Raw genomic sequence first — 9,918 nt, forward strand, 5'->3', positions numbered from 1 at the left:
TTGGCGGGTGGTTTGCGTGTTTTCCTGTAATGTATTTCACTTGTATCTTGATAATAGCATTGCTAAAGTACAGCTGACACAGCTGCTACTTCACATTCATACAGTAGCTCGACAGTTAGCTAGTTAAGCTAATCAGATCAGAAGCAGATAACGTTAGCAAGCTAGGCTAACGTGAGTTAAGGCTAAGTTAGTTGGACGTGAGGACAAACGTTTGGTGTGTCTGAAGTCTCAGAGGATAAAAGATACGCATCGTAATGTCTCTTAGCGCCGTTCACGGAACATTATCGAGCTTGAAGTCATGTCAGGCGGACATCGGGACAGGAATGGACATAGTGACGGATGTGGCTATGGACCTGGCGGAAGCTCAGGGTAAATATTGCATCTCTAAAGTAATGCTTGTCACTAGCTTTTTTCCAAAGGCTTATGTTCCAGTCAGTGTCTAACCTAACGCTACACCGTGTCCAGGGATATCCCCAGAAATCCTGGTTGTGATCAAACTATTGATTTAATACGTGCAGTACAGTGGTGAAAAGTAACTTAAGTATATTTACTGATGTAAAAGTTACAGTGCTTAAGTACAATAGTGAGGTAATTTAGGTGTACTTTAGCATTAACTTTACATATATTTCTTTATTAGTCTAAGTTCCATGATAAGTCTATAAAATATGATGCATTGGTATAACTTATTTAGATTAACCCTTTGAATTCTGCCTGTACCTACACTGGTATTTTTGCTTGTTGTGATGTCATTTCTTGGAGTATCTTCAAATGCTTCATATCCATAGAACCATAACAGCCTAAGGAAGTCAGTAAACCATAATATTTGATTGAATTGATAATATTGAAATAGTTAGATCAATAGAAAATAATAGTATACATTTTTTGTTTTCTCACAAAATTTTAAAAAGATGAAAGCACAAAACATATTGATCCAAAGTATTTATAAGTGTAGAAAGATGAACAAAATATATTTTAACACCCCAGAAGTTATTTCAACTATGTACCTTTTTGAGATGTAGTTGTTTTAATGAGCAGAGTGCAAATGTGTTTAACTTGTGAATGTGCTGTAAGTTCACATGGCAGTTCCTGTCTATGTTTACTACTACTACTACTACTACTACTTCTTCTTCTACTACAGTATGCTATAGACAGGCCTACTATGTTAACTACAAACTCAGCTATATACTAAACAATGCTACTGGGGTCTGTTTAAAATTAGCTACACCATGACCAACTACAACATTAAGTCAATTAAATAATGATACTGTAATATAATACAATTCACAGAGGTCGTTTTGCAAAATAAGTACTTTTGTGTTGCTAGTACTTCTGTTTCTTTTTGTATGAAAGATTTTGATTGCAAGACATTTATATCTACTGAAGTATTCTTATGGTGTGATATTGCAACTTTTACTCAAGGAAATGATCTCAATACCTTTTCCATCACTGTGTGCGCTGTTGTGTTGCAGATGCCGAAGGGAATTCTGGCATCAAAGAGATGGAGGCCATGCTTCTGGAGTGTGCCAGGCTGGACAGGGAAATTAACTACTTTGTTGACATTGTGCAACAAGTCACAGCGGAGGTGAGAGCAATCTGGCACGGTCTATTCACATAAGTGGAAAGCCTCAGCAGTATAATGGGGAAGCCCTTATACTAAATGAACAGGTCAGCCTCAAGATGCATTAACGGGATAAGGACTTAAATGTACAAAAGATGCATATAGATTGGTTCTTCGGATGGTCATTCAACACTCATGGTGGCTCCTGCTACGCTGTGTACACCCAGATTTTCTGGAGTGGCAAGTCTTAATGTCAAGGTGTTAGTTTTAAATGTCAGGGAAACTCTGAAGTTATTCATAATTGTAAAAGTCAAGGAAATATCCCACCTACTTCACTTTCTGTAGGTTACTGCACAGCAGCCAGAGGCCATGTTCAGCCTGTCTGCCAAAGTGAAGGAGCAGTTCACAGAGAGAACAGCCAGGATCTCTGACCGTGATCTGCAGAGTCACCCGAAAGTAGCGGCCTTCAAGGACAGCATCAAGAACTCTCTCAACCAAGGTATGGCCTGCGGAGGGGAAAGAAAAATAGTCAGTCAGTCATAGTAATTTATGCACTGCTAGAGTCAATGCAGTGTATTAAGGGAATATACTAGACTTTGATAATAGCTGTGCTTGCAGGAGCGCTTCTTAGCCAAGGAGAGAGAGAAATCTAGGGATGTGTGCTGTTTTTCAGGATAATTAGCTTAATTTGAAACACATAACTCCCTTTGTTTACTGTTGAATAATTATGTTTGCCTATCATCCTGTAGCTGTTATTTTCTGCTTTGTAATTGCTGTCCTTATTATACCCCTTATTAAAAAGGCAGCCACACACAGACAATTCCATATTTTTAGGTTCTCTGTGGACATTATCACTGAAATTACTGCTGCACCGATGTTATTATCCCACTCTGACTCTGTCCCAAAAGTAGCACTGCGTGAGAAAATTTTGAAGTGAAGTGACTTCTATGTTATCATTTCATATTCTGTCAGCCTAGTGTTGTATTCTTTGAAGGTTTAACCCATCAAACGTCGTCATTGAGTGAACAGCAAAAATCACCTCATGTTCCTATTGAGGGGTTATTTATGAAACTTACATTTTGCTCTCTTAAAGGCTAGAATATGAAACCCTGTTGGTTGGAATAATTAGAATACATCATGCAGAGTTGTTGTTTTTTTTTTATACCTTGAGCACAGGATGACCTTTGACTATTCGATGTTTGCAGCTGCGCTGGGACAACAACAGTAGATGTGAACGTGGGCTTAAAAAAGGGAGCGTGCTTCATTTGTGGCTGTGTCAGACGTCTGTGTAACTGTATGAGTGGGTGAGAGTTTTGTGAGTGTATGTAGGTAACTGTGTAATCTCTTAAGCCACTATAAATGTGTGTAATTGTGTGTCTTCTGCCGAAGTAAGCATTTGTCAATGTCAGTGGTAAATTCTGGTCATCTTCATGTGGACAGTGTCTTAATTTTTGTAGATTTAAAAAAAGCTCTGAATTTGGGACATGCCGTATTCTATAGATCTAGTTTCAGCCAAGTCCGTGTCCTTGCTGAATATTCTCCTGCCATCTTGTCGTTGATCCAGTCCATCATGTATCACTGTGATTGGACATTTGGAAGCACACTGTATGCACGTTGTGTTTTCAGCCAACCAAGAGTCAGCAGAGAACATGGAGGAGCTCGATGAGGACATCGCTGTTACACAGAGCCAAGTCAACTTCACCTGCCCACTCACACAGGTAGCAACTTCCGCTGTTACATATTCCCACTGAATGCTTTTTCTTCATTTAGACCATTTCCATCCTATTACATCTCTACCAATTTCTGAGAATCACTATCAATAAAACCTAGAAAACCACCTTGATTTGATGTTTCAGTAGCTGCATTGTGCTTTTGCTTTGTGTGTTTCATTATACAATACACCACTGCATGTCTGTATTCAAGGTGGAAATGGTGAACCCAGTGAAGAATAAGAAGTGTAACCACCACTATGATGAAGGAGCCATACTGGGCCTGATCAAAACAAAACACAGCCAGAAAAAGAAATGCCGGTAAGACACTCTCCCTCGGAGGACTGTTAGAAAGTTGAGTCAGGTTTTGCGGCAGTAAACAACTCGGTGTGCTGGCGTGGGACCAGCAGTCTGCCTCAATTCACATTTTCTTTATTATTCTGCTTTGATGTCGGAAGAAAATTAAATGTGGCTGGTCCTAGAGGAACACTGATTAACTCCCAGTGCCTGGTCTATGTTGTTGTCAAAAGAAACTTGCTTATTGTTTTGAGTCTTAACTGCGGCCACTGTGCACACCTTACATGCGTTAATTATAGCGGCAGCACTTGAGAGCTTTCCTTATTGTGATTGGGTGCATGACTGATGAAATGCTGTTGTACTTGTCCCTATAGTGACTGTCAGGCAAGTCTTCAAAAGTATCAGTGCGGAGTTTGTTTGTTTTTAACTCACACTTTCTCACATTTGTGTGAATTCTTACATTATATTTGTGTGTTTGGATATTCTTTAAATGTGTTTAGTTTCCTGCCCTATCTGTGTCTTCTAGCTGTCCTGTGGTGGGCTGTGGGAACGGAGATGTGAAAGAATCAGATCTGATTCCTGACCAGGTGCTGAGGAGAAAGATCCAGAGCCAAAAGAGACAGGGCACCCGGACATAGTACTCTTTTCTTGGCAGAATCATTCATCATAAAACCTGTGATTTGATGATAATTTTCTGTACAAAGAAAGAAATGTGTTGTTGGCAGTGTTTTGAGACAGTTGTTTTCATCAGTACTCAAGTTGTTAACCTATGTTTTGCCGAAAATCTTAATTTCTTATATTCAGAGATTTGTACCTCCAGGTAAACTCTGCTGTCCAGTTAAATTAGAATTTTAAAATTTATTTGTATTTCAGCAGGAGCGTTTTTGTGTACTCTTGTTGAATGTAAATAAAAGCTGAAGACCTTTTCATGAACGAATACCACCTAACTTGTATTAGTAATTGGGAGTATGGGAAAATCAGTTTTCAAATATTTTTCCGGTTTATATGATGCAGTAAGTTGACAGAGCCACAAGAGAGCAGTGTCTGCAGGAGGACAGAGGAGTTATGTAGTCTGCAGAGCTAGAACAGAAGAAGTTAACTTTTCATTATAAATTCTCAGCTCCAGGTATGCCATTGGATTATTAGTAGAGTTCTGACCATTACTGGCAACTATAAATCCAGGAAGTGCTCATTTTAGCCTGTCTTTAGCCTCCATGACCCAGGATAAATTAATATTGGAAATGTTGAAATCTTTGTGACTTTTGATCCTCCTTTTTAAAATAAAGCAGTTTCTTCTAATTGCAGATAACTGATGCAGGATAGCAGAGATACCAGAAAAAAATACTTTAACAAAAAGTTACATGAACGATCCATAAACAAACAATTCTTTTACATCTGTGGGAATGCACTTATGTGATTAAATCTCCTCCTGCCTGCTCTCACTCCCTGTGAAAGGTCTTTGTTCCAAAGAGAAACAAACAATGACTGTGTTGAGATGAAACTAGGTGAAGCTAATCTTTTAATAACCTTGCATTGGGCTTTTTTTTCTTCAAAAATTCTACTTGCTCTTATCCTCCAAACAGTGCGTCATGCACAATTAAGAGCATTTCGCCAGTGAAGATATTAATTGGCAACAAATGATCTAGCTAATGTTGACTCACTCATTTCTCTACTCTACCTCACTTTGCATTATGATTTTGCAAATCAAATCTTGTTTACTGCACAACACATGAAATCACAAGTAATTTCACAAAAACAGTTCAATTTGTGTAGCGTGCACGCATCAGCATTGCATTGCATTCACCGTATCACAGGCAGAGCCATTAAGCTGTTTTTTTGGATGGACGCAAAGCTGTAAATATCCTCAAATATCATACAGAAAGGCTGTGCTGAGAAAAAAACAACCCAATCAATTCCCTATAGATGTTTGCTTTCTGCTGGTTATGTTTGATCTTGAATTCACATTCATCTGTTCAAAAGCCCCAAGAAGTAGGTGTAATGGCTGCCTGAGACACTGTAAGCCTCAATATCTGGCTTGTCCAAGGTGGATTTTAACTTTGGCTGCAAGTGAACACAGTCTCACTTCCTGGCGCAGAAGTCGGGCAGGAGAGGAGGCGGAACAGATGAGACTGGTGCTGCAAAATTCTGGTTTGATCCAGTTGTCACTCTTTTCTCCTGCTGCCTTTCGGAGCTAACACCAAACAGTTTGACACTTCCCATCGCAAAAGGAGTCAGGTTCCTTCTGCTGTTGACACACTTCTACAGAGTTGTCAAGGAAAGGACATTCTCTCTTGAGGTTGCATGACTTCTCCCTCTGAAGTGAATAAGACTATTTCCTTTAAACCTGAGTTAAGACCTTTTAAAGAAAGTACAGAGAATAGTGCATAAACAAAACAGTGTTTGACACTACTGTTCTTGATGCAATTACTACTTTAATTAGGATTCCTGTGTTTTGTAAGTTGCAAACTTGGAGTACCAGTAGGCTCAAATTTTCACAAGTAGGAAAAACAGGTGTAAATAATAGAATTATTGATGGCTGAATTCCATTTAGAGGTCTGGAGGCAAAATGTGAAAAAGTATGCCCTCACTTTTGCAGCACATTTGATTTTAGGAAATAAACCAATGTTTATGTTTATGTTGCAAAGAATGAAGAAAACTACAGTTAACAGCATTTAGCCTTGATTTTCTAGTCTTTATGATGCTAATACTTAAATTCCACCATGAGGCCCTGTACATACAACTATTTAAATAGAGATTTAACTTATTAACATAATCCGATTCTCCTTATAAGCCTCATTTCATCATAGCACACAACTTTCTGAGTAGCATATGGAAATGATTAAATAACTGACTGGTATACTAACCAGTCACCTGCCCTAAAGTAAAACAAGGTCAGGATTTTGCACAAATTCTTTGTCTAAAACTAATTATCCAGTGTTGATTACTAAGGATGGAATGCAAGCGGCCTACATGAATGTATTTTTCCTCAACCTTTTATCTTCCCTTCATACACGATGTGTCTGCTACTATCCATTCATGAAGGTTTTGAAGTTTTTTATAATTTTTTTTACAGGCTCGCACCCTTTTTGTTATAATCCAGATATACTGGATGCTTTTAGCCAGAGGTTTTCAAAGTGGGAGGCCGGCTTTCCCAGGAGTGCTCCTAACTGTTTCAGGGGAATAAATACTACAATAGTTTTCAGAGGGAGATCACAGAAATGTCATTTGGTTAGAGATAGTTTAGACAGTAGTTATGGGTAAGTTTACGGTCTGTCCCAGAGAAACTAATAAATGCCTTAGTAGTCTGAAGTTGTGTCAAACAGCAGTATGAGGTCTTGGCTCAATTGTTGAGTGTCTATGGAATCAAATAACAATCATGATCCCATAGGTATCCATGAATTGAGCAAAACTAAGCAAGTAAACTAAGAGGGTGTGAGGGGGCACCCTTTCCCAAGCTTTGTCTGAAGTGAGGCCCACAGTCCCTCGTAGAGAAGCCCTGCTCTATGCAGTACGTTTTTGACTTTTTAGTATCATTAACCTCTGAGCACTGTATAGATCACATATTCACTTAGGTGTGTGCGTGGTACTGAGAAGTGGCTTTATCATGACCTTATGTTAAAAATATGTGGGTTTTCAAAAAAGTATAGGCTGGGCGTCACATCTCTGTTGGATATTATAGGCCACAATGAAAAAATAATTCTATGCATTAAGCTATATTAATTACGTTAATTAATTACAGCGTTTAGATGGATATGTTTCTGCTTCTTTTGGTGTAAAGTCGAGAGTGAATCCGGTATGTAAATGAGGCAAAAACAAAAAGGCGCGCTGTCGCTTTAAATGACAACACCTCCCAGCAGTCACTATGCTGGGTGAGTTTCGCTGGCACAAACGCTGAGGTTCATACTACAGTCTGTACAGCCGAGCAAACCACGCACGCAGCCTACCATACAGCTTCCTGTACAGCTGCCAGCGCAGTCTGAAATCCTGTTTATTTTACTGATGTGACAACGGGAGCGTGTGAGAGAGCTGCCGTCACGAGCTGAACTGCAGGTGAGTCCATCTGCTGCCCAGAGAGTTTACTGTGGACTGACCTGAAGAAATTCTACTTTAATTGACATGACACCAGAAGTGTAGGTGACATAGTACGGTAATGAGGTTTTATAAAAAGAAGAAATAGCACTAGTTATCTTTCTGGTGAGTTTCGTGGAAACTGAGCCAACAGGTGTGTCAGGTCACACCTGTTGGTGTAAACTACGCGTTTGACTCACAGATTCAGGCTTCTAATGTGTTCTGAACTTGTTGTTTAAGCTGCTGCCCTGTTTGTTTCCGAACAGGTCGGCGCAGTTGGCGTTCCTTTGGAGGTATACAGCTCGACATGGATTATTGGTGTCCGTCCTCACCACTTTGGATTTAGCGGAGACAGCCCTGCCCTGCGCCTCTTTCCGTCTCTCCTCCAAGTGGGTGCGCAAAGAACAGGTGGATCCTGATTCTGTGCTCAGCTTTATCCACCTCCATCCACTTTTCACCTTTATGGGGAACCAGGTGGAGAAACTAACGCATTTAAATTACGCAGAGGTGCCAACGTCGGATCCGAATGGGTTCGACCCGGACGACGACGGTCCGCGGATCGGCGTGTCTTACATTTTCTCCAACGACGATGGCGACGACGATCAGGACAACAATTTGGACCACTTCCCACCAGGCAACCACGCGGTAAACCATGAAGAGAAGCCCTTCGACCCCCAGGACGAGCTGGAGTGTGCGATTTACTACCGAGAGGAGTATGTCTACGAGAGAACCACCGGAACCGTGACTCACTCCGCGGAAAGTCTCCTGAACAAGTGCAGACCCGGAGACCTGCTGGAGTTTGTGGCCACTGGACAGTATCCGCACTGGGCTGTTTACGTCGGTGACTTCCAGGTGGTCCATTTGCACAGGGCTGAGATAAAGAACAACTTTCTCACCGACGTGAGCCAGGGCAAAAAAGGCAGGATAGTGAACGGCCTCTACAGGTACCGTGCGCTCCCACCGGAGGTGATTGTGCGTAACGCCCTGGACCATGTTGGGTCTAGAGACAGAGAGCTATACTGGAGAAACTCTGAGTGTTTCGCTGCCTGGTGCCGCTTTGGCAAACGGGAGTTCAAAATCGGAGGGGAGCTAAGGATAGGAAAGCAGCCGTACAGGTTAAAATTAATTTTTTCAGAGAAGAAGAGCCACGTCCTGGAGTTTCAAAGCCTGGAGGACGTGATCATGGAAAAGAGGAGGAACGATCAGATCGGCAAAGACGCTGTGATGCAAGAGCTGGCCAACCACCTGAACGCAGCACAATAAATCAAAGAGGAGCATTTTGTCAACAGATAGTGGATGCACTGGTCATCTGGTGCAGATTTGATCTTTAGGTTATGCTCAATGGAAAAAACCTGTCATGCTTAAAAACAGCATGCGTGTTGTTGAGGGAGGATTTATCCCGCCAGTCTATCACACTGCAAACAGAAGTGCATCTTCAGCAGAGTTAATATTCATCTTTAAAATCTTTCTTTGCTCCAAAATGAGTTGCTGATTTGTATGGGAAGCAAGTGAAACATGCACACTGGCAAATATCCTCCACCCTTTAAGAAAAAAATGTACTCACCCAACCCAAGTTTAAGTGACTTGTTATGATGGATACATTTGCATTGGAGCTGCACCTGCAGAGTAATCATTTGGGGATGAATTCAGAATTTAATTGCCCATAATTATCTTTCTAATCCAATTCATCTTTGCACAGAGGAGCAACACCCATCCAATGTAAACTGACTAAGAGTGCCGAAAGCACTTGCTCCTGTACAACTCAGGTGTTTGGAGATCAATACAGAGTGGAAGAGAGTGGACTACTTGCTTTTGTTATTGTGTGTCAACCTGAGGATTCCCTTCTGTGGCTTTACAGCCAATCACCGCACAGCTTTACCCACTCTTTGACTACTTTGTGGAGTGTTTACAGCTATGACTGTACACTTCTTGATTCATCACAGTTTATTTTTTTGGAAACAAAGATGTTTGTATGAAGGAATACGGAAATAAATATATATTTGAACATTAATGATTTTTTCTTTTTAGTGAAGGATTGTGACTGACCTTTTAAATTATTTATGGGAAAGTCTGTACAATGCTAATCAATAATTTCAAACCATGTCTATCCAGAGAAGTAGGAGAGGTTATTCTGTGTTATAACCAAACCGTGCATCAAACACCATAAACGGCAGCATTGTTTTTGCTCTGCACAGATTATTTGAATGCCACTACACCACTCAATCATCACAACCCCAGTTCACACCCTAGAGGAGGCACAGCTCTACCTGTTACGATTGCTGCTTT

At 40.6% G+C, this 9,918-nt stretch overlaps 2 protein-coding genes across 3 annotated transcripts; both read left to right on the forward strand.

Moving 5' to 3' along the window:
- The first annotated feature begins 38 nt into the window (after positions 1–38).
- On the forward strand, positions 39–4,504 carry nsmce2 (NSE2 (MMS21) homolog, SMC5-SMC6 complex SUMO ligase). Its single transcript, XM_038711967.1, has 6 exons — positions 39–369; positions 1,470–1,582; positions 1,904–2,057; positions 3,185–3,276; positions 3,482–3,588; positions 4,091–4,504. The coding sequence occupies exons 1-6, from the start codon at positions 255–257 to the stop codon at positions 4,200–4,202; spliced, it is 693 nt and encodes a 230-aa protein (XP_038567895.1). The 5' UTR covers positions 39–254; the 3' UTR covers positions 4,203–4,504.
- Positions 4,505–7,449: 2,945 nt separating this feature from the next.
- lratd2b (LRAT domain containing 2b) lies at positions 7,450–9,643 on the forward strand. 2 transcript variants are annotated; one of them, XM_038711968.1, is made up of 2 exons: positions 7,450–7,614; positions 7,899–9,643. In XM_038711968.1, the coding sequence occupies exon 2, from the start codon at positions 8,095–8,097 to the stop codon at positions 8,893–8,895; it is 801 nt and encodes a 266-aa protein (XP_038567896.1). In that variant the 5' UTR covers positions 7,450–7,614; positions 7,899–8,094; the 3' UTR covers positions 8,896–9,643. The 2 variants fall into 2 exon arrangements, with proteins under 2 accessions (XP_038567896.1, XP_038567897.1); XM_038711969.1 differs by lacking the exon at positions 7,450–7,614 and adding an exon at positions 7,647–7,758.
- The last annotated feature ends 275 nt before the right edge of the window (positions 9,644–9,918 follow it).

Source organism: Micropterus salmoides, unplaced genomic scaffold (genome assembly GCF_014851395.1).
Source record: "Micropterus salmoides isolate LMB-PRFRI ecotype aquatic unplaced genomic scaffold, ASM1485139v1 Ms_hic_scaffold_11, whole genome shotgun sequence".
Lineage (NCBI taxonomy): Eukaryota > Metazoa > Chordata > Actinopteri > Centrarchiformes > Centrarchidae > Micropterus > Micropterus salmoides.

Coding starts and splice junctions, on each gene's coding strand:
- nsmce2 (XM_038711967.1), top strand. CDS start 255: ATGTCTCTTAGCGCCGTTCACGGAACATTATCGAGCTTGAAGTCATGT. Junction 370..1,469: donor GGACCTGGCGGAAGCTCAGG/GTAAATATTGCA, acceptor GTTGTGTTGCAG/ATGCCGAAGGGAATTCTGGC. Junction 2,058..3,184: donor CAAGAACTCTCTCAACCAAG/GTATGGCCTGCG, acceptor TTGTGTTTTCAG/CCAACCAAGAGTCAGCAGAG.
- lratd2b (XM_038711968.1), top strand. CDS start 8,095: ATGGGGAACCAGGTGGAGAAACTAACGCATTTAAATTACGCAGAGGTG.